Raw genomic sequence first — 24,737 nt, forward strand, 5'->3', positions numbered from 1 at the left:
CGCTTAAGCTTTCATGAAATTTTCTCGTACCCCTTGTCTACAATGGCCGACGGAAGAAAATAAAATTGTAACAATAGGAATTAATTTCAGTGTATTTATAACTTACGTGTTGAATGCATGCATTTACACAGTCTTGTAAGTTGAACAATATTTCCAGCACACCAACAATCAGTCAATTCAAAACAAATCAGTCAAAGACATAGAACAAAGTAACTTGTTACGCATTCTTCACAAATATGCCTAAATAGCGTATAATTTCACACTGCATGTCGTACCCCCTGCTTTGGTACTTCGTACCCCCAAGGGGTACACGTACCCCTGGTTAAGAATCCCTGTTATAGCCAGTCTCATCTTACGAGCAATGCGTGTATATTACGTCACAGGTAACAAAAAAGGTAATTGTTTGCGCACTATTAATACTTCTTGTCTGGCTTAAACAAAATGGCTTTGGATCCATCCTGGGCGTTGTAATCCTATAGAACTAGGTCAGGGGTTTTCAACCTTTTTTTGCTCATGGCCCACTAAATTAGTAAAAAATGGCGTTGGCCCATTAACGTTTAATGAAAAACACCTAATGAAAAACTTCATCAACGAAAAACACCAAGTTTCAACAACACAATGAAAAACTTCAACGAAAAACGCCAAGTTTCAACAACACAATGAAAAACTTCATCAACGAAAAACACCAAGTTTCAACAACACAATAAATTAATCAGCTGAACATTCACACAAATTTAATGAGAAGGTTGTTGCTGTAGTTTGTCCACAAGACTTTGTATTCTGGGTGCAGTCGATGAGAGAGCGCACCGTATGTCAGCTGCAACATCAAGTCTGTTGCGCGGCTTGGATTTTATGTTCAATAGGGATGAAAATGCTGACTCACACAACCACGTGGTGGTGAAAGGCAGTAGTTTCATAAGACAATTTTTGCTGATTTGTGAATATGATGAGGACACTTGGATCCAGAATTCAGTGACAGGCACATCTTCAAATAGGTCACGACAGCCTGAGTCATTTCTAAGGTCAATTAGTTCATCTTGTAACTCGTCATCCACTTGCTCAATATCAACACGAAATGGATTCCTCACAAGTGTGAAAGCATCTCTGCTAAGCTCTGGAAAGTAGGATTTGAATTCAGTTTGTAGAGTACCAAGGTGGTCTGCCACTTCATCCCTAATCTCATCATCCACATCAGATATACATGCGAAACTGTGAAACATGTCAAAGTTACCATTTGTCACTTTACGTCTCCAATTGCCCAGCTTTTCAACAAATGCCCTTGTAAAGTCCACAAACTGAATGATATCTTTTCCTTTTCCTTGCATTTTTAAATCCAGCTGGTTCAAAGCTTCAAAAATATCCACCAAATATGCCAAGCAAGAAAGGAACTTTACATTTTCAAAATGTACTGCAAGTTCAGGTTTTGCTGTTCCCAGAAAGACCTTTATCTCATCATGGAGCTCAAACACTCTGGCTACAAGGTTACCTCTTGACAGCCATCGTACTTTGGTGTAGTAGAGAAGTTGCTTATGTTCAGAATTTAGGCCTTCACACAACTTCCGGAACAATCGAGTATTTAATGCGCTGTTTTTGATATAATTGACGCTTTTAACGACCACATCAAAAGCGCATTTAAGACCGTCAGGTAAGGTTTTTGAAGCTAATGCTGCGCGATGAATAAAGCAGTGAGTGGTCACAAGATTAGGTGCTTTGTTCTTTACGAGCGTCTGGAATCCACTCTTGGCACCTAACATGGCTGGTGCGCCATCAGTGCACACACCACACAAACTTGCCCAACTTATGTTCTCTTTATCAAAAAAATCCTCGACCTTAGCCATTACATCTTTTGCCTTTGTGGTGGTTTCCAATTCACTGCAAAAGAGCAGCTCTTCTTTCACATTTTTCTCTGTTACATAGCGAACAAAGGCCATTAGTTGAGCTGCTGAAGAAACATCTGTTGATTCATCCAGTTGCAGAGCAAACAAACCAAACAATGACTTATCTTTAACTTCGGTGACCACTTGCTCTTTTATATCATTCGCCATAAGATCAATTCTTCTCTGAACTGTGTTGTCCGACAAAGGAATTGACTTTATCTTTCTTTCACTTTCTTCACCCAATACATTTCGAACCATAGCCAGAGCACTTGGCTTTACAAGAGTCTCACCAATATTATGAGCCTTTTTCTGTTTAGCAATAAGTAGGCTCACTTCAAAAGATGCCTCTGTCAGTTTCTTATCTGTACGTGCAAACGATCCAGTCTTGTCAAGTCGTTGACGCTTCAAACCGTTTTCCAGTCTTTTAAAGTATTCAATATCTTTTCCCTTAAGGCCAGGATGATTCTTTTCCAAATGATTTTGTAATTTGGATGGTCGCAGTGATTCATTACTCAAAACACGATAGCAAATGACACATTGACCCTTTTCCTCACCTCGATCACTGAATGAAGTAAACCCATACTTTATAAAATCTTGATTGAATTTTCTTTTTGCCATGCTAAATTATTAAAATCTTTATGCTATTAAACGTTAAATTGAATCATGTCTAAAATCAAAATTGAATTTATTTAACGCTTGTACAGTATTTCAAATTCACTGCCCAGTGCCCACTCAACCAAAGTGTACCAGCATCAACGCAAGATAGCAACTTCCATAAACAGTTAAGCATTGTTAGCAGAAATTATGTCGTCACAAACGTAACGTTCTGTGTTGAATGTTCATAATGACATGATTTCTGATATCGCTGTATGCCAAGCTCTGTGGCCCACTGAAAACAGCGTCATGGCCCACTACTGGGCCATGGCCCATAGGTTGAAAACCTCTGAACTAGGTAATATCAATCCTACATTTCGCAGAACTTTCGTAAGGAGTAGATTTATTCGTAAGGAGTAGATTAATTTTTGAATGTTACAAAGTTATCAATACGACTTGGCAAACCAAAAAATGTGGTCGCGGGCCGGATGAAATGACCTCGCGTAGTTTGGTGACACCTGTTCTAACACATGGACCCAATATTAGACTCAATATTATTTATTTAACACGAACGTCGTTATCGGTAAAAAGTAAAGCAGGGCTACGGAATAGAAGTATTGCAACGAAATCGTAAGGCTACTGTCGTCCTTTTGTTCCACTTGTTCTACACACGACCCAAGAGATTGCTTCGTTTTCATGATGCACTTGACACAGCCAACGTCTTTAGATGATCCATAAACACTTGTAAGCTGACATCGTCTGTTAAAACAGCAGCTGAGCCATCCTAAGAAAACAAAAAATTGCATAGTTTATGTATGAAACAATATGTGATAGAAAACACATATACCACCAAACAACTTATAGCAGATTTAATATTAGGTTACGTCACCATGTGGTTTTCCTATTGCAACAAACGTAATTTTATTTCTACGTAAGTTTCCTAAAGAACTTGTAGGCAAGACAACTACACAGAGCTAAAGGGTACGTTAAAAAAGACGACCAATCATTTTTGTTAAGTTCTGCATGACCACGTTGATTTCACATGTAGAAACAAAACCGTTTTTTTTTAGGGAACCAGCATTACTTGTTGTCCACCGAACATCGTGTTGTCGTAAAAATTAAAAATATCATTAAACGCTAGGTAGAGCACAAGCGCTACATGTCAAATTGTTGGTTCAAACGCTAAAAATATGGCAGGAACTTGGCCGAATGGCCTGGCGCTCCTGACCCATATACAGACCTTAAAAAACCTTGATCGGGATTCGTCCCCGGGAGTGTCCTGGGTTCGAATGTGTTGTGGTCAAGATGCAGTGAAGCGTGTCAATATCGATTTCTATTAGTTGTGGCGTGGTGATTGTCGTGTCTCGTGTCGTTTACCGTACGTTTTACACGAGTCTTAGGCTACAGTTATTGCGTAATTCCTTTTTGTGTCAGTTTTGTACGGTGGCCCACAAGTAGTGATGTACCGAATCGGCGAAATTTCGATTCGGCCGAAACCGAATATTCGGCGGTTTTGCCGAATAAATTCGGCCGAATCAACCGAATCATTTATGACGTCACGCGAATTCGTACCCTACGCGTTTGACATGAAAACATAAGTTGTTCTACCAGGCAATAAGTGCAGAATGGTTTTGTTTCGTCCTTATTTTAGTTCAGTGAGGTATAACATTGATTGCCAACCCGACAATGAATTACTGATTTCCGTCTGCAGTGGGAAAAGCGACAATGTGTTAAAAAAATATAATGATTGACGCGATTTCGTTGGTACTAAGCAGAAAAAAACACGTATAACGCTTTAAATGAGTGTTCGTAAAAGATTCGGTTTCGGCCGAATCGCAACAAATTATTCGGCCGAAACCGAATCTTTGCAAAAGTGGCCGATTCGGCCGAATAAATTCGGCAAACCGAATATTCGGTACATCTCTACCCACAAGTGCAATTCAACAACTTTTTGGCAGACATTTATTTTTCAGTGCAAACATTTATTTTTCGATACAAACATTTTATTTTCAGTGCAAACATTTATTTTTCGATGCAAACATTTATTTTTCAGTGCAAACATTTATTTTTCGATGCAAACATTTTTTTAGTGCAAACTTTTTTTTTAGTGCAAACATTTATTTTTCGATGCAAACATTTTATTTTCAGTGCAAACATTTATTTTTCGATGCAAACATTTATTTTTCGATGCAAACATTTATTTTTCAGTGCAAACATTTATTTTTCGATGCAAACATTTATTTTTCGATGCAAACATTTATTTTTCAGTGCAAACATTTATTTTTCGATGCAAACATTTTTTTAGTGCAAACTTTTTTTTTTCAGTGCAAACATTTATTTTTCGATGCAAACATTTTATTAGTGCAAACTTTTTTTTTTTCAGTGCAAACATTTATTTTTCGATGCAAACATTTTTTTAGTGCAAACTTTTTTTTTTTTCAGTGCAAACATTTATTTTTCGATGCAAACATTTTATTTTCGGTGCAAACATTTATTTTTCGATGCAAACATTTATTTTTCGATGCAAACATTTATTTTTCAGTGCAAACATTTATTTTTCGATGCAAACATTTATTTTTCGATGCAAACATTTATTTTTCAGTGCAAACATTTATTTTTCGATGCAAACATTTTTTTAGTGCAAACATTTTTTTTTCAGTGCAAAAAAATTTTTTTGTGCAACTTTTTTTTTGGAAAACCTTTTTTTGGTGTTCCATTATAGGGTGTGTCAAAATTTGTAAAATTGTGGAAACGTGATAAACCTGTACATTACACAGGCAATTGGTTGTAAACCTTGGCCACTAAACAATTCAGTACTTTCTATAGTTAGTAAACGTTATAATAACAATTATGTTGTGGATTTAAAGTTAAGATGAATTGTTTTTTTGCACTTGTCCACATTTACATTCTGTCTGTAGCAGAGTTGCAAATCGGGACGGGCTTTTCGGGACGGGTTCGGGTTCGGGCCGGGTTCGGGCTTAGGTATTTGTGAGAAAACGGGCCTGACTTTACGTTCCGTGTCCGCCATTGTTTTTTAAATAAAATGACTCAGCTAAGTAACAATTCTCTGGCTTTGACCTAATGCCCACCCTCCTCTAAAACGTATTGTTTACCCCATCGTCTACTATTGTTCATTGTGTTTGTTGTCTTTTTCTTTTTTCTTTCTCATCCTTTATTGCAAGGCTTTCTTGGATAGGCCTCTCAATCAAAATTTCGGGCCTAAACGGGCTTTGCAAAAACGTTTCGAGTTCGGGCCGGGCTTCGGGCTTATACTTTCGGGTTCGGGCTCAGATTTCGGGCCAGCTTGCAACTCTGGTCTGTAGCCTACTCTCTGTACAGCGTGCCAAAGACCAAAACGCTGGAGTTGTTTGTCTTAGCTGCACTGCAGGACATGTAAAATGTTGTGTTGTTTTACATTAAAGCTTGCTAATAGGCTTCATTGTCAAGCAATATACATCACACTTCCTATTATTGTTTAGTTTAAAATAAAGGTCCAATGCTTCAACTACCCCTTGTGTTAACTTCTCAAAAAAATTGTCTGTCACATCGAACTATTTTGCTTTATAATGCCAAAGTGAAGTATTTTGCTTCATATTGTCAAAGTGAAGTAGGTAAACCGACACATGTATTTAACCAAGTCCCGAAAATTCAAATAAAACAATCGCTTTTATTTGCGCCTTATTAGAAAGTAGTCCTTGAGAAACCATTGCTGCTGATGGCTTTATTGAGCCTTCTTCCTTCCGTTTACGCCTAAACTGTACTCCCGCTTCGCTCGCACAGCCAGCTTAACCCCCTCCCAATCTGTCCACATAGCCCTTACTTAGCCCCAGTGGTGGGATTCAGCCGGTTCGTACCGGTTCTATAAAACCGTCTCACGAAATTTTATGAGATCAGCGAACCGGTAAGAATTACTGGTTACTGTCAATGGACTTTTTGTAACATAACCGCCCAAAAACGTGACTTTTGTGATGACAAAAAATTTGAATCCCACCACTGCTTAGTCCGTGTTAATTTTGTTAAGCGATTAGTTGACCTTGTATGGCTCGCCAAGCCCTTAACCCGTTTTGACTTAACCCCTGTTCAATGAACTACGTCAGTGATTCTCAACCGGGGCCCTGGTGGCCACCCGTGTCGGTTCACTAGAAACATTCGCCAAGAGACATTAAGTCATTTTTCCGTCGTGGCATAACCCCTTTCTTTCGCAATGCACATAATTTAGGATATATTACAAATGTCTTGACCTTGGATTTAGCACATGTAGATGTTCCCTCGTATTTTTGATTTAATCGACAATTTGCCACTCGGTCTTCGTGACACATTGGGGCCACCAAGTACCTACCTACTTTATTTAATGTGATTAAGGCTGAATTTATTGGCAACAATAAACTTTAATGTTTCTGGAACTAAATAGTTGATTTGCCGTTACCTATTTTTAGGATTCGGCATTTTACCTAATTTCATGGCCATAGCAATTTGTAAAATGTGAGCACTGTCCGTGTTAAGGTACGCATGGCCCATGTCTTAATATTTATGCCGTTTGTCTGTTTTTTAGAAATTTATTATTATCCTTATAAATCCTGGACTTTAATTTAAGTGAGTTTTTTATCCCTGCGTTTTTTGTGCAGGGGTTACCTAAGGGGTTACTTATTGGTTGCACAGGTCCTGAAGGTTACTTAAAGGGGGGCACGATCTATGAAAGGTTGAGAACCACCGCACTAAGCCATCGCTTAGCACACTATAGGCCAGTGGCGTAGGCAGCCAAAAATTTTGGGAGGGGCCAAATAATTTGTTGTCCAGTACAACTTTTCGCTAACGCTCGGCGGGCTTTACCAAACACGTGACTTGTCAAACTGTGGTTCGATGGGACAGCCAGACGCTTTATTGATTTATTCATGTCTGCATAAATAAAAAAGCATGGATTTCGGCTTACAACTTGGTGACAAAATTCATTTTTAGTAATTTATATATTCCTTTGATAGTTGAGAAACGAAACCATAATGATGAGGGACGAAACTACACTAAATTAAAGTTTATCAATGTACAAGTTTGAAAATCTGGCTACGCCACTGCACTAGGCCCGGGCAAAGCCTAATTAAGCGATGACTTAACAAACTAAACAGGGTCTTAGTGAGCGTGCATGGGCTAAGCCGGCGTGTAGTTTTTTACGACATCCTTAAGCTCCGACCGTAGCCTGCGCCTATTATGTCATTTTGCAATTTTTGACACGCCGCGTAAGTCTTAGGTGATGGAGCCATAAATGTTTGCTAAAAAAAGTTTTGCAACAAAAATATTTTGCACTGAAAAATAAATGTTTGCACTGAAATGAAAATGTTGACACCGAAAAATAAATGTTTGCATCGAAAAATAAATGTTTGCACTGAAATAAAAATGTTTGCACTGAAAAATAAATGACTAAGTATTGCTCATCCAGCAGTTTTATTGTAAACAATCGACGTTTCGACGTCCTATACAAGACGCCTTCATCAGGATAATGACATAACTTGCAGGACAAATTTCTTTTAAAGCGACAAAATGCAAACCACACACATGTAAAACAGCGATAACAAGATCGCGCGGCTGCAAACTCGCACCACCGTAGCGATAAAACAAGCTCAGTGGTGTAAAAGCGACCGATAATTTATCGGCATTAGAACATCTGTTTTAACGTTCATTGTGTTGGCGCGTGAATGGATGTTCCAAGACTCTAGGAAACTTCGCTTGTGAAAATCAGTTTCCTTCACCAACACTTGAGCAGCAGAAAAGTTAATGCTGTGATGGTGAGTGGTTGCATGGTTTGCCAACGCTGATTTCTTCGCATCCTTCTTGCCCACATCCCTTTCGTGCTCCTTCCGGCGCGTATTTAGACTTCTACCAGTCTCACCGATGTATATTTCGTCACACTCCCCGCACGGTATAGCATACACCACACCCCTAGTTGCAGTAGCATCTAGCGGATCTTTTGGGTGCGACAGCATCTGACGTAGGGTGTTTGCTGGTTTGACCCCAACCGATACTCCGAAATCGGTCAACATACGACGGATTATGTCTGTTAACCTTGGTATGTAAGGTAAGGTGACGAAGGCACGTTCTTTGTACTGGATTTCTTTCCGTGAAATCTTTTTGTGATCACGGAGAATCCAGTTCGGGTAGCCATTTAACCGCAGGGCCTCATTTACCCTGTGCAACTCCGCCTGAAGCAATGCTGGGTCTGTCGTCAAGCGTCTGGCCTGGTCTTTAAGTGCTTTGACAACAGCCCTTTTCTGGTACAAAGGATGATGGGATGTGAAGTGTAAATAGCGCATGGTACTGGTCGGCTTGTGGTACACACGCGTGGAAAGTTTACCATCCGCCGCTTTCAAAATTTCCACATCTAGGAAAGGAAGCCGGTTCTTGCTTTATCCTGATGAAGGCGTCTTGTATAGGACGTCGAAACGTCGATTGTTTACAATAAAACTGCTGGATGAGCAATACTTAGTCATACATTATGCCTGGCAGCAATAGCTTATTTCATGAAAAATAAATGTTTGCATCGAAAAATAAATGTTTGCCTTGAAAAATAAATGTCTCCCAAAAAGTTGTTGAATTGCACTTGTGGGCCACCGTAGTTTTGCAGTAGGACTGTTAATTAGTATTGTATAGGGTTTATTCTTGTAAAAGTAGTTGTGTGCAAGGTAACTACAGTGGATTAGAGTGTACTAGTTGATGTGTGGATAATTTAAGTACGTGTGATAATCTGACCATGCTAGTCGTGTATACTTTTATCTTTCTCTCGTGTTAGTAGCTTAACTAAACTCTCTATTTTGTATTTCTATTTGAATAAGACACTAAGCAATGTAAATCTGTGTGGGAGCTGCTAACGCAGAAATCTGTTCTGTTGTGACTGTCTGGTCCTGTCCTGTCTGATCTGTCTATCTGCTCTGTCGTAGACTGTTCTGATCTGTCCTGTTTGTCCTGACTATCTAAACCAGGGGTTCTTAACCTGGGGTGCACGCACCCCCAAGGGGTGCGAGAACTGTTCCTAGGGGGTGCGGGGATGCTGAATCATTAAGGTTGGTTAGGTCTATTCTATTTAAGCAATTACAGAAGGGGGAGCGAAAATTGGTTAGTGATTTGAAAGGGGGTGCGAAAATTGTTTACTGATTTGAAAGGGGTGCAGCAAGGAAAAAAGGTTAAGAACCACTGATCTAAACTGTTCTGTTCCCAAACTGTTCTGTACTAAATGTTTTGTACCAACTGATCTGACGCGACTGACTGTAATAATTTGTACTGTTATAAACTGTCCAGTTTCGTTGTACTGTGGTACTCGGGATTGGAATACAGCCTTCGTTTTATTGTTGCAACGTATCAGTGTGACAGACAGCATTTGGCGGTGCAAGTAACCCACACAGTGGCCAGTTAGAAAGCTAGCTGGGACGTGGAATCAGAACCGAAGGGTTTTGTATTCTACAGTTTATAACTAGCAAAATATGTTTTCTTACCACGCTGCTGGATGTGTTAATAGGCTGAAGACTTTGCAATCTTTGTTAGCTACTCAAAACCTGGCAGCATGAAATATAGAGAAGTCAAGTTACCCGAAATAATAATCTGAAAATATAATTAGCCGATTATATTTTGCGACAGTTAAGCCACCAAACAGATTTTACTATCATCCATTCTAATTATCTATATCCAGAAATTAAACATCAGTTAATAAAATACGATCGATACCGGTGTAAGCCAAAAAGAAGTAACAAAATTCTATGTCGTTTGGATTATCCCTAATTTACGTAATGATCGATATACGTATGTTAACGGATATGAGGGACGGGTTTAGGAGATGTGGATTTTAATCCGTCGTGTCCAAAGTTTTATTGGGGGGCAATTACTGGTCTGCTTTTCTATTTGTTTTCAACAAAATCAAGTAAGGAAGAATTCAGACCATGCCACACATATTATTTAGTGGTGATCAACCGTCTGCAGCTCAAAATTTTATGCTGGCAACGCATGTACAGGTTCTAATTTTACTTGGAACCTCAGTTTGTTAATTTGTTTTCGAGGGAGGGGGGATTATATGTGTTTAAATTCCAGAACACAACTTCAGTCAAGCGTGATGGCTGCGTCACGTTTTGGTACATGGTCGCAAATACATTACGTTAATGTTAACTGTTGGTGCGTGGTTGACCGTCGAAATAACGAAATTTTATTAAATCTTGTTTTCGGAAAACAGCGCCGTACACAAAAACTGAGCAACGAAATAAATATGTGTGGCTCTTTCACTTAGTTAAACTACTTTTTTGCACATTAACATCGCACTGGTGTGAACTTCAGACAAATTTAAATAAAGTTTGTCACCCATATTTGGATCAATGTATTCCGAATACTTGATTTCTCTAATCGTTGAAAATCCTGCTTTGTTTAACACTTTTTGGGAGTGAATGCTTACAGCTAAACTTATAATGTAGTCACACTGATTTTCTCGAGCAAACAATTCAAACAAGTCGTAAATTTTTAGTTTCTTCCACAATTCTTGTCCATGGTATGCAGTGTGCCCGGTAGCCATGCATAAAGACATAACTTTGTTTGCCCTAATGGTGGAAAAAACGTCCCCCTCAAGTAAATTTAAAAATCGTATTCTTGCTTGATGTCCCGAAGACTCTTCTGCAACGATGGTCGGGTACTTGTAAACTTTTTTTCGTTTCTTTTATCTGTGCCATGTTAAGACGAACCAATGTCCCATTTCTGTCAAACACTCCGAGAGAAACATTATCACTGATAATCATTTTTGCTCTTGCATTGAAAAACAACATGTTGTGTTGCAAATCGATTCCAAAGACATGTGCCAATGCACACCTTGGTAGGTGAAAAGTTTCAATAAACTTGATGATTTTAAAAAAATCTTTCACGGTAACTTTTCTGCAAATCAACTTCCTTACAAATGACATTTTTGTCTTCTTGCCTATGATGTCAAAAAAAAAACAATTAAGGTTGCACAGAATAAAATATATTTTTTTATATAGGCTATTTGTTTAATATACAAAATGTACTCAAAAAGAGCAACAGACGATCAGCGTCAGTGTAATGTTTTATTTTGAAAAACAGAAATATTAATTTCCCCCCCAAACGACATCGTCAGTTTCCGTTTTATTCAAATAGGGGGGGGAATTAATATTTCTGTTTTTTCAAAATAAAACATTCTGCTATTTCCAGCACACCAACAATCAGTCAATTCAAAACAAATCAGTCGAAGACATAGAACAAAGTAACTTGTTACGCATTCTTCACAAATATGCCTAAATAGCGTATAATTTCACACTGCATGTCGTACCCCCTGCTTTGGTACTTCGTACCCCCAAGGGGTACACGTACCCCTGGTTAAGAACCCCTGATATAGCCAGTCTCATCTTACGAGCAATGCGTGTATATTACGTCACAGGTAACAAAAAAGGTAATTGTTTGCGCACTATTAATACTTAGTCTTGTCTGGCTTAAACAAAATGGCTTTGGACCCATCCTGGGCGTTGTAATCCTATAGAACTAGGTAATATCAATCCTACATTTCGCAGAACTTTCGTAAGGAGTAGATTTATTCGTAAGGAGTAGATTAATTTTTGAATGTTACAAAGCTATCAATACGACTTGGCAAACCAAAAAATGTGGTCGCGGGCCGGATGAAATGACCTCGCGTAGTTTGGTAACACCTGTTCTAATATATGGACCCAATATTAGACTCAATATTATTTATTTAACACGAACGTCGTTATCGGTAAAAAGTAAAGCAGGGCTACGGAATAGAAGTATTGCAACGAAATCGTAAGGCTACTGTCGTCCTTTTGTTCCACTTGTTCTACATACGACCTAAGAGATTGCTTCGTTTTTATGATGCACTTGACACAGCCAACTTCTTGAGATGATCCATAAACACTTGTAAGCTGACATCGTCTGTTAAAACAGCAGCTGAGCCATCCTAAGAAAACAAAAATTGCATAGTTTATGCATAAATCAATATGTGATAGAAAACACACATATCACCAAACAATTTATAGCAGATTTAATATTACGTTACGTCACCATGTGGTTTTCCTGTTGCAACAAACGTTTCCTAACGAACTTGTAAGCAAGACAACTACACAGAGCTAAAAGGTACGTTAAACAGACGACCAATCATTTTTGTTAAGTTCTACATAACCACGTTGATTTCACATGTACAAACAAAACCGTTTTTGTTGTTGAAGGAACCAGCATTACCTGTTGCCCACCGAACATCGTGTTGTTATAAGTTTGCGACGGGTTGACCTTGTGGAAAAGAAATCGCGCCTGACTTCCTCCTTGCTGCGTTTCAATATATCTACAAGGAACAGAGCAATCAGTCGTTAAAATTAAAAATATCATTGAACGCTAGGTGGAGCACAAGCGCTACATGTCAAATTGTTGGTTCAAACGCTAAAAATACTCTTTCGAACTAACGTGTACCAAACAAAAAAACTATTTTTGTATTCTTACGTTACCACCAGTATTGGGAATCTACTTCAATTTCCAAAAATATATACGGTGAACAACAAAAAACGTGGGCACTACCAGTAAAGAGGTAAAAACAGTATATCATTATTACACTATTGGATAGAATGTCAGTTAAAACATATGACTATCCATATTGGTCAGAACTGCGGGCAAATGTTTACCTTGGAATAGGGAACCTCGTAGCAAGAATATCCTGTGCATCAAACACCGGTGCCTGCATGAGTTGCCGGAAGTTTTCGTATTCCGGTTTCTCGTGGTAACCTGCCTTTTTCCATTGATCGATTGTCTGTGAAACACAAAGCAGCGATTCACAATATAAGTCTCTCTATTACTTAATTCTAATTGATTACCATCATTGCTCTGTTATAGGACTTTAGTGTGATGTAAGTTCTGACGTTTATAGTAGAATTTCCGTTTGTGAACGGAGCCATTTTAACCCTACCAAGGCACCCAATACGATGATGAAAAACAATGCAAAAATTGTTTGGTCGAATTTTATGTGCGGCTAAATTATTTAAAGCCGAACTGACCAAGGAGTCGACCTATATTTTTTTCGTGGCATTTCCTTAACGTAAACACACGTTGAAATGACAGACAGTTACGAAAACTGCTTCAACATCTGAACTGTCGGTGGCAGGGTTTAATTACGTCCCGGTCGGAGATTTGAGAACTAGATAATTTTTGACGCAACCAAACGTCCTTACAAATTATTCAACGTTTGTTGGGGTTCGCTGTTAACGGTATTGAACAGAAAAGGCCTTTTTTAGGCATTTTCGAGGGTCGGGGGTTAAGGTTCAGAGGTCAGAATTGCCTTTTTTACAACGGATGTTTACCCCGTTATAAATTTTTCAACAGGGTCACTTGGTGGAAGCGTCGATAATTAAGGTTTGTGAAAATAAAACAAAAGCGTTGCCTTAATCAATACTGTAGCCTTTACTCAAAAGATGTTGTGTCTTTTTGATGCGGGCCAACGAAAAAGTAGCTTCGCATTGTTGTTTTGCATGATAAAAGAATAGCGACGTATCAACTGTTCCGTCATATAAGTGTGATGTCATCTTAGCCCGAGCATACTTAGTGCACGCTAAATAGAATACTTCTAAATTCTAAAGACATATTTAGTGAACTAAACATTGTCACAAATAATGCGCATCATTTGCAACTCAGTAATCAAATGCTCAATTGAGAAAACGTCGCTTATCATCAATTTGTAAAATGGTTAAGCTGGAATTTTTCGTTTCTGCTATGTTTATAATAGTAACGTTTGACGCCTTGTCGTCTTTTAATGCATTTTGTTTTTTACATACCTCGCCATGAAAAATGAGAACTTGGAAGAAAGTGTCGAGAAGAAGAATCTTGTCGGGTTGGATGCTCGTGCTGTCCAGCAAAACAGGCTGAAATCACAGAAATAAAGTAATTGCTGTATTCCTTAACGCAATTTTCCATTACAGTTTATGTTTCAAATATATCTTCAGTTACCCTGTAGCAAGAGGGGAATTTGGGAAAGACACTTGTTTATGGTAAATTTACCCCCTTTTTGCAATAGTACACGTTAAATTGGCTCGGCGTACTGTACAGAAATAGGTATAAACGAATACCTTTTGATGCATTCAATAATTAGTTTTTGCCAGCTGCGGTTCTAGCAAGAAACGCGGGGCAAAAAGTCTATTTACCGGGACGTCGATTTTCAATCAGCGCAAACTCGGCTGGTACGCAATCACCGATAAATTTTTAATGGCGTAGGATCTTAGTGGGGATCGGGCGGCGACGATTAATGAGTGTTCACCACGAAACAGATAAGCTGATAAATGCATTAACGTGAACGGAAACACACGTTATAGGAAAACACTGCGAAGGAATGGGCTCTGCACGCGCGGGTTTGTGGTGAAATATGCATGAGGACTGAAGGGGTTTCTTAATTGACTTTGTACTCGCGTCAACAGGCGGTTTAAAGCAAGCGCAGTGACGTTAAATGAGAATGCGTCGTCCTGTTGATGACTTGTTTAGAGGGGAAAGACCATGTTTTTCTTCCCCTAGGGCCTAGAGGAGGGGTTCTCATTTTAAACGACTGCACAAACAACTTGTCTTGCAACACTTCTAGGAATCGATGTACCACTAATGTAATGTTCCAACCCTTAACACTAACGACTTTATTTTAGACGTGTAAACGGGTGAGTGAAAGTTTAATGCATTTAACCATATTAAATTGTTTATAAGTTATCTGTTTTGTACACAAACATCACCTGGCAAAACCCACTATGGTAACTAAATTGAACTGATTTGACGTGTGAAACAAGAAAATGAAGATGGTTTAGGTTTAAAGAGAGGCGCTTTATCTCCTTAAAGGATATGGCTGGAAATCCGGATCCCACTGAATGAAAACCTATACTTGCGCCTAAGTAATATGCAAAAAAAACATTCCTCGACTAACATAGACAAAGACAAAATTGTCCACTAACGACCACATAAAATCCAAAACAAACGTAAAGGTGATTTTCGCAGACCAAGGTATTTCGGTTTTATTTATGAAATAATACAGAAATGTTGATTTTTTTACCTCGGGAGGTCCGTTAAACGAGTAGCTGTACAAGACGGGTTGGATCATAATCAGCGAGTTGGTGAGATCTTGTCTGTCAAACTGGTAACGGTAGTAAGCCGTTTCATCAGGACTGTGACCGAATACTTGGAGAAAACTTGAACGGCGCAAATGAAACATAAACTAGAATGGAGAAAAAAGTTTTATGTTACTTACATTTTTAAGGTCTTACTTGTTTTATAAAAAAAATAAGTGTGAAAACGCCCAAAGTGCTTAGAGCTGCGATATAAATCCTGTGTGAAGCAGACAGACAGACACTGGTTATGGGTTGAAATCTCCCTTTGGATCTTGGGTGACATTATTCTAGTGGTCGATACAACAGTTTTTGTCACAACCCACGCTCTTACATAATATTCAACGTTGGGGCAAAACTTCACATTCCGGTAAACCACTTACGTGCAGAAAAACGCATATTGAACGATTTTAATCCACGACTTTCCGCGAAACACATTAACGCATTACCAAAATGTAAGATAATTCGCATATCAGAGGCGATGATGCGACAACGACGCAAGGACGCATCGTTATTGATTATGAGGTCACAAGTCGGCTTAAACACAATGAACAACATATACCTGCGGGTAAAGTGAAAAGTTCTCGGCGAATCGGAAGGTCTCCGGCGCATCTTTCTGGAAGTCCCCGAATTTTTGGCACTGTAAGTGAAAGAGGCGTGTTAGACTTTAAAAGGTCAGAAATAAAAGGTCATTGGCGAGAGTTTAATATCCCAGCGTCGATAAACCAATGTGTGACGTCGTTTATCAGAGAGGGGTGTGTTAGAATGTGAGGAGTAATAGTCATTCAGACCATATTCAAGAACATATTCTATTTAAACCAATCATGACTTTAGAAATGGTCACGTGATGCTGATCCACTTTTTACTTCAAGTTTGACAAACCAGCTCCAATTTCAGAAGCTAATTTTGGGCAACGCAACTGTTTAAATTCTGGGTTAATACGATTTGAGACGGGACCAAAATATATATCTTGGTAAAAGCATTTAAGCAGGTAACAACAAGATTGGCTATCGAACCTAATTGTGATAAACATGTCTTTAGGGATGTCAAAAAATTTACCAGTTAACGGCTTTTTGTGTTGATCCATCTACGTAACATGACGTGGCATTATTTATTCATGCCCAATCACCAAAATGCGCCAGGTTACGTCATGATATAAAAATCGACCCCAGGGTGAAGGTCAGGTAAGGGACAAGACGATTGTTATGAATATGCGCGAATATAATTATTATCGTTGAACAGGTTATTTAAAACGGTCTAAGTGAATTTGGCATCAAGTCAGGGCATTATTGATTTTTTACAAATACGACATTTCTCATACAACACGTCGGTAACATAAAAAATAGAACGTGTTTTTAGTTTTCAGGTGGTGTGTCTTCAGTTCAAGCTGTGCAGTCTTTCCAAAATACATATTTACCAATTTTTTAGCTAATTCAATAGCGTCTTGGTGTATTTGGCATTTTATGGCGTTCGGTATTTCTCACATAAAACGCTGATAACACTACTAGACGAAACAACGTATTTTTAATTTTAACATAAATATACTTACCAGTCTTATCAGCATTCGATCGAGCCATCGCAAAACATCCTGTCCCTCGTCATTTTGCGACCGATGTATTGCGAGTCTTGACATGAGAACTGCGGAAGCTTCTTGGTCGAACCCAGCAGCGATATGAGATTGTCCAGTATTAGGGTCGGCCCAGCTGCGAAATAAATACCGATTGGTGATTGTGACCAGTATATGGCGCTAGTGGGCGAAAAATGTTTGGACGTCCAAGCCGAGGTGTATTACACGAAAACTACTCCATAAACAATCAAAGAATTGGAAAAAATGTCTAGTTTAGCAATTGCCCCATTCCAATCCACATATATCCGTATGGTTCAATGGTGTAATAAAGAATAACTAAGGCAACGAAAAAGGTAGTAAAGAGCGGCCTTTTTACTTTGATTTTCTCATAGTTGTATGTTCCAAATGTCCACAAATAGCTACCCGGAACAAATTTAGCCATGCTAATATCAAGCTGTATTTAGATTTTAAACGCTTCTATAAGATACAGCGTACACAAACAACAACATAAGCGAACAAACTATAACTTTTGAAATGCTTACTTGCGAGCTATGGTGGTGACTCTGACCCTGCGTTGACCACTTGAGTGAGTATATTGTGTAATAAACTGTACCGTTCCTCTGCCGCCTTGTGGGATTGGAGCGTTGTGCTGAAGACACACAAGTGATATTGTTTTGGAAAATTTTCCAGAGTGGGAAGTTAATCAAGGGCGAGGTAATTGGAAATCAATTCTTTCCACTGGTTGCTCTTTTTCTATGTGTAAAGCACCCACCACCAATTGCTCCCCAACCACAATGCAGTTTCTACCTTGTTATTGTATTGAACTGTTTCCAACGTGCTGTTCAATTACGTAATGGGAAACAGTCACGTGCGAACGCTGCTCTAACAACAATTTATTTAACTAATTAAAGCTGAAGCAGCTTTAAAAGTTTGCCCGATTTTCAAAATGATCTTAACTTCTTTGAAAAAGCTACGAAATTGGACTACCGTTTACGTTATGTTGTCCACCACAGTGTCAACGTTGAAATTTATTTTACGAAGTTAAATATATATGAAAAAAACTTGTCGACCAAATGTTCAGCCCAACCGCAACGCAGTTTGTTGAAGTACAAAGATCCAACTGAAAATCACTGTTCGCTTACAACAAAATTAACAGTGAATGTAGCTATTAAATTTATGATTGATTTAATTCGTTTTACTCGAAGGAGTCCGTTGTTTCCTTTTACTTCCTGATCTGTGGACAGGACTTTAAACTCACCTGGTTGACGATTTCGAGAAACACAGCAAAAGTTGTCGATGGGTCAATTCCGCTTGCTTTCCATTGTGAAGTTCCACCAATGCCAATCTCCGTTTCCGATACACTGGGGCTGCGGACGTTCAGCGACACGCAAGGACCGATCACACCATTCACTTTGATTTCGCGTGACGCCTGCAAAGTACAGTAAATATAAAATATTTAAAAGCGTATTGTGCTTGTTTAACTGGTGATAGTGATTTTTCCTGAAAAATTTGATTTGCAGCAAGGTTTATGCGGTCGGCCAAACCGCATTTATGGTCGAAACTTTGAACAGGGTAAAAATATCGCCTTAACGCTCAAGACCCAAGGCTTTTAAACACAAGACACAGTCAGCATGTCACGCGCGAAATCTTTTAGTAGGATCTTTTTAATCTTAAAAATGTTAAAGTTTTTAATGTGTGAATTGTTAAAATTGAATCCTGGGCCAATTGCATTCAAGAGCAATTAACAGCTATGCAAATAGGGAGGTGGTTTAAAATTCAAACAAGTAAAAACAAACACTTTTTCCGAATCCAAGCAAATCGTATGTAATGTCATGGCAATCATTAACTTGTTAATGGTCCCAGTTGCAAAATTGACAACTTCAAGGATTTTTTTTCTCGTCGAAACTCTATTCTCTTCAATACTATGTGTGAAAGTGGTGTTCCTAGCTAAATCTTTAAGCGACAAGCTCATTTTCGAGGGACGACGTTAATTTTAATGTTTTAGCGTAACTTGATTATTCGCCAGGCGTCGCTTTCCATTTACCCTAACCGTCAAGTTTAAGTGTAAAAACTGATGCGATGACAATGTCGTGGTCTTCTATAACGAACTGAGGCAAGATATTACAAGTTTGCCTCGACGGCACTAAGTAAGCGTAATTGGATTTGACGCAGGGCATGTAGTTTATGGCAACCACAGAATTCAGTAATTCCGGAGCAACATGGCTCGGCATATGGTCCCGTGTTTCGTTTATGGCTGTGTTTCCAAAATTGTACAATTGAGCGTAACGTTTCAAGGAAAAGGTTCAGTATAGATAGTTTAAAACGCAGAAAAAGTTTTTAACAGCTTTTCGCATACTGCTACTATGTAGTTTTGGGGAATTGATTTTTTTAAAACTAACTTAAACCGGCTTACATGTTCGTTAGAAGTCATGACAAAACAAAAACAAAAAAATATTGTGTCAAAAACTGGACTTTAATTTAAGTGCAAGGACCTAAAAATAACTGCAAAGAAAATGTTATTTTTAGTGTAGAAAATCTCCTTAATAAAATCTCAATTTCATGCTTATTCTCATAACGTCGCATATTTACACAATTACCTTGTCATATTCCATATCCCTTATGGCATTTTTAACAAGACGACACTAACAGGATTACTAATATATTCGAGAGCTTAAAAAGGAAGGCAAGGGTAATGGGATCTCGTATCGTCATTATGTATCGATTAAAACGGCGACAAGGTTGACATTACAAAAGCCATTTTGGGTTTGGCAATATTAGCTCATTAAAACAACATGTTAAAAATCTCTACCCTGCGGTGGGATTCTAGCCCACAGCGCCAGGCTTTAGGAAAGAGAGGACTGGCGCTCGATCAGCTGATCTGCAGGTGGTTTTGCTACAGGAAAGTCGAATCACATGCCTTGACCGAAGTCATTAATTTTGCAGTTTATGCAAACCCATGTACACTTTAAGTTTAGGATAAGTTCAGCGGCTACGGCAGACCCATTTGTTTGAAGGGCAATTTTCTAATCCGGTTGTTTTACACGTTTATGAACTATTCTTAATATTTTTGCATAGGTATTATAATATTAACGAATATATATTTGACAACTACATTGATTTAGCCGCAGTATTAGTGCATAGTTGAATGTCACCCTAACATATGCAAAACCAGCGCTGTTAATTTAATTATCGAGTAACGCCGTTCATAAGGCAAGGCCATTTTTGGATTTTAACAAAAAACACAATAGCAACACATATGTCAAATTTGCCCAAAACTATTTACAGCACCGTCACAGTGTTACAAGTAATGTCAAAACTCATAGTAGCCTTGTCTGTGAATTTAATAAAATCTGACTTTTCATATTGCGATATCAATTAAACGTTGACGGAAAGGCCACCTCAATGATGTACCCCGACAAAATAGAATTTGTATATTTAAACTGTAACCCTAAAATCCTCTGTGTCGATATTGAGTCCGGATAAAATGCCTTTGTTATTCTTACCTTGATTTCCATAGTGGCGTTAAATGCCATATTAAATTCCCCCTTGGAATCTTTGGAGAAAACTTTCTGGAAAGTTTGCTTGAAGAGAGAAGTGTTGAACGAGTCGCCCATCACCATTAAGCCCCTGATGAAAAACCGAGAATCGAAAATTAAAGGAAAGTGGCAATAATGTTAAAGACCAAAGTTGAGGTTGGCCTTTAAAGGGCGCCTACTTTAATTAAAAATGCCATTGTTTGGTATACTCGAGCTGCATGAATGACAGTGTTTACAAATGAGTGTCAAAACATGTGGCTCTCATCATTTCTTAAGGGGAAGTGTTTAATCTAAGAGTGTCCTTTAATAAAGCAAAGACAACAAGAAAGGGAACCCACAAAAACTGCAATGTAGCAGGCAATGCACATTAGGCAAAAAGAAACTATCCATACATACCCAGTAAGATTTGTGCAGCATTTCATTTCATGAAGACCAGTTTGGTCGAGAGCACATGCATAAATATCAATTGTGTGTCCATTATTTGCTGCACGGGTAGACAGGGCCTCATAATGCTGCAAATCACAAAATTGTTGGATGTGTTAGAACCAAAAATTTTGTCCTCACCTTATAAATTATACAAACACATGTGCATTGAATCAAGTAATGTTAGCTTTCACTCGTTTCGCAAAATAACACCATTTTGCATAATTATATGCCAGTTTTGCGTTTCATAAATTTAGGCCCATTTTTCAAACATAAAAAATATTTTCCACTTTTTGTTACAAATGATGTCCACCTCCTTGGTTATTTAACCCAGGGGTCGGCAACCTTTTATGCACTGCGGACCGGTTTGAAACTGAAATGTTTATCATGGACCGGCCTTAAAAACCACAAATGTTCAGCACTGAAAACTAATACAGTTATTACAACTTTGATTCAATGTAAACCTTCAGAAAGCGGCCCGGTAACGAACCCCTCACGGACCGGCACCGGGCCACGAACCAGTGGTTGCCGACCACTGATTTAACCTATCAATTTATGCAACAACCACACTGCAATTCATGTAACGGATAAAATATTGACAGTGACATTAACACCAACCTTCACTGCTTTCTTGGTGTACTTGTTATTGTCCTTTTCAATATCATACCACGATCGAATTGTGTTTTCCAAACTATCATCAATGATCATACCAGGACCTTGGGTACATGGACCACCCATAAACAGCATTACACGAGCTGGCACATTTGGAAAAGCACACTGAAACACAGAATTTAAATTAATAGTACAGAATACAGTTACATTGTGGGGTTTAAGGGTTGATAGAGCAATTTTCAAATGTGCAAATATCAGGTTCCTTTTTGCAACTTACACCAACTAAGCATGCTTCCTTGTATTCTGCGAACTGTTTTTGTCAGGCCTTCTACACATGCTAATGTTTCGACACACACAAGCATTTTACTTTGGGAGTAACTTACCTCAAGCAAGCCAACAGCAATGGACAAAGCTGTGCCAACTGAGCGCAGGGGACGTTTTCCCTGGCTAACTGGCCATGGGTCCCGCTGCAGTTCACCAAGGAGATCAGTAACAAACATGTCACACTTGTGAAGTGGCTGAAGGAATCTAGGATTGTAAAAAAAAGTATTTTTACTTACAGATTTGCCTTATAAAATGGATGTACACTGGTTGCAAGCTTTATTAGCAATTTTACAAGGTGAATGTAATTTGTTTAAGCATAGGTACAGATGATTGCTTTTTCTCACATCTATTGTTCCAAGTTTTTTTTATGCAATTATCTGGAGAGTGATTGGCCACGATCAGTAGTAACAGCTTTAATGATCACTCTTACCGATTTGCAGGCAAATTCGCAGTGTTGTTCTGTTGCTGACCAGGTTGATTGCTACCAGGAACTTTGTTCAGTCCCAACATTTCCTGCAAAATAATATTGCATTAGTTAAACAGTGCAGTGAAAAACAGGGTTGGGGAGTCAAGACTTTTAAGATAGAGTTTGAGTCACATTTTTCAAGTTTGTGGAGCATGAGTGTAACGTTTGGTGACTAACTTGGCCAATTTTGCCAATAGCATTCAGTTGGGGTCATTATGAGTATAGTAAATATTCATCAGATTTAAAACCCTGGTCAAAGAGTGATTAACTTTTCCATAATTATAGAAAGTAACTGTTCCATAAGTGACATTTTTAGGTCTATTTGGGCCATTATTTTCATCATTGAACTTATACACAGATCCATATACATTGTTCTAGAAAGTAATTGCTTTCCAAACAAATTTGCTCACCTGGATTTGTTTTGCTGCCAAGTCTTTAGTGCCACGGAAGACATAGGATTTTGAAATTCCCTCTGTTCCCAATTCATGAACTTGCACCATTTTGCCATATGTTATCAATCCCACCATAGCATTGTTTGGCAGAAGACTAAGCGACATTTGGAGTGATTCCTTCATTGCCTGTGGGATGAAAGCAATATTTTCCAACACATTTTGTCGGGCATAAATTTTCATTTTTATAAGTTAAATGTACATGTACAAATTTTCACATTGAAAGAAGTGTTCGCTACATTTTCATCATAAAAGGCTTTGCAAGACCAGCAACTCAGCTACACATACCGATAGACTTGCTTTCAACTAAGGGTAACAGATGGCCTTGTACATACAGAAAACTACATACTGTTGTCACTGGTCAAAAGGAAAAAATACACACCAACCCACCTGTAAATCTTCTTCATCCATACATGTATCAAGCACAAATAAGAACACAGGACCAATGGTTGGTTGTGCTGGTAGTTGATATTCAAGTGTAGTAAACTGTGGTATGAGTTCAGCAGGCTGATGGGTTTCTGTTATCGCAGCATAACTGGCTGGAAACTACAAAAACAATTTGGTTAAGCAAACCACATATGTAAATAAAATGGCTTGAACTTTGCCATCTATCAATCAAAAATATATATACATTGAGTACAATTTTTAACTTGGGTCCAGGGTATGTTCTATAACACAAGAGCTGATTAGGTAAGACTTACAGGGTTTCGCTGATAGCAGAAGTTACATGTCCAGATTTTGCTGCGATAATCAACTTGACTGTAAGAAAACATATATATTCAGTGTTTCACAAAACAAAGAGACATACTATTGTCTAACAGGGCAAATCAACAATCCTTACATAACAAAAAGGCATTTATCTTTAAAAAAAAAACACATCTGTACACAATTTTGGTTCAATTTTACTCACCACAAGGGGTTAAGAACAGCACGACAGGTGTGTCTGGTACACAGTATGGGTTCATACTGAATAGGAGGCATATCCACTCTTTCTTTCAAAGGAGTAAATAGACATGAAAGTGGAACAACCATTCGTGTTGCCTCAAGTCTTGATGATGGCCAAACATTCCAACTAAGTCGGACACCATCTCTTTCTTCATTTTGAAGTATGTACTCCTGGTATGTTGTCATATTGATTCAACTTGGCCAGAAAATGATTGTATTTCTAAAAATTTAACACTCAAAACACTTATGCTGAAATTACAAAGAAATGGACATCATTAAAGTCATGAAAATTATTCTTACAAGATCAAACATGCTATTTTTTTGTTCAAATATGTAAAATCCAAATACCACTACCAGACCAAGGAATATCTGGTGCTATAGTATATGCAATCTTACACAAAAAACTATGTATGAAAAAAATCTCAACAAGTAGTCAAAATTTGTTTGAAATGCAGTGATGCTGAGTGTCAAACAACATTGGGGTGAAACAAATCAGCATGCTTGAGAATATACACTGATGAGCATAGCCTACTTAAAAAATCAATATCCATTTATTTCACAAACTTCACACAAATGGAGTTTAACAAGTATCGGAAATTTACCGGACGGATTTGTTTTGTACAACATATACGCTGAATACAAGAAAGGATAAAGCACAAAAGAGTACAAGATACGACAAATCAATGACACAATAACAAGGAATTCGGCCACTACATTCACAAATTTACTACAACACAAAATCAGCTGAAAAGCCAAGAAGCAAAAAGTACCGAAACATAAGCGAATGATAATCTTACGAAAAACAAAAAAAAGTTTAACAACAATAATACAATAAACAAAC

At 38.2% G+C, this 24,737-nt stretch overlaps 3 protein-coding genes across 3 annotated transcripts; all 3 read right to left on the reverse strand.

The window, feature by feature from the left end:
* Positions 1-156: 156 nt before the first annotated feature.
* On the reverse strand, positions 157-2,817 carry LOC145208896 (protein FAM200C-like). The gene has a single exon (XM_080079141.1). The coding sequence runs from the start codon at positions 2,493-2,495 to the stop codon at positions 735-737; it is 1,761 nt and encodes a 586-aa protein (XP_079935267.1). The 5' UTR covers positions 2,496-2,817; the 3' UTR covers positions 157-734.
* Positions 2,818-3,165: 348 nt separating this feature from the next.
* Positions 3,166-8,773, reverse strand: LOC145231252 (uncharacterized). The gene is made up of 2 exons (XM_080096333.1): positions 8,213-8,773; positions 3,166-3,255 (listed from the first exon to the last, which is right to left on the reverse strand). Exons 1-2 carry the CDS (start codon positions 8,771-8,773, stop codon positions 3,166-3,168), a joined length of 651 nt encoding a protein of 216 aa, XP_079952459.1.
* A 3,399-nt stretch (positions 8,774-12,172) lies between these two features.
* Positions 12,173-24,172, reverse strand: LOC145204015 (protein transport protein Sec23A-like). Its single transcript, XM_080076420.1, has 18 exons — positions 23,862-24,172; positions 23,653-23,710; positions 23,342-23,497; positions 22,913-23,080; positions 22,467-22,549; positions 22,096-22,240; positions 21,719-21,877; positions 21,074-21,189; positions 20,645-20,768; positions 18,400-18,570; positions 17,684-17,790; positions 17,124-17,277; positions 16,137-16,214; positions 15,523-15,684; positions 14,273-14,359; positions 13,130-13,254; positions 12,696-12,795; positions 12,173-12,414 (listed from the first exon to the last, which is right to left on the reverse strand). Exons 1-18 carry the CDS (start codon positions 24,080-24,082, stop codon positions 12,325-12,327), a joined length of 2,304 nt encoding a protein of 767 aa, XP_079932546.1. The 5' UTR covers positions 24,083-24,172; the 3' UTR covers positions 12,173-12,324.
* Positions 24,173-24,737: the final 565 nt, after the last annotated feature.

This window comes from Phallusia mammillata, chromosome 1 (genome assembly GCF_965637545.1).
Source record: "Phallusia mammillata chromosome 1, kaPhaMamm4.hap1.1, whole genome shotgun sequence".
Classification (NCBI taxonomy): Eukaryota; Metazoa; Chordata; class Ascidiacea; order Phlebobranchia; family Ascidiidae; genus Phallusia; species Phallusia mammillata.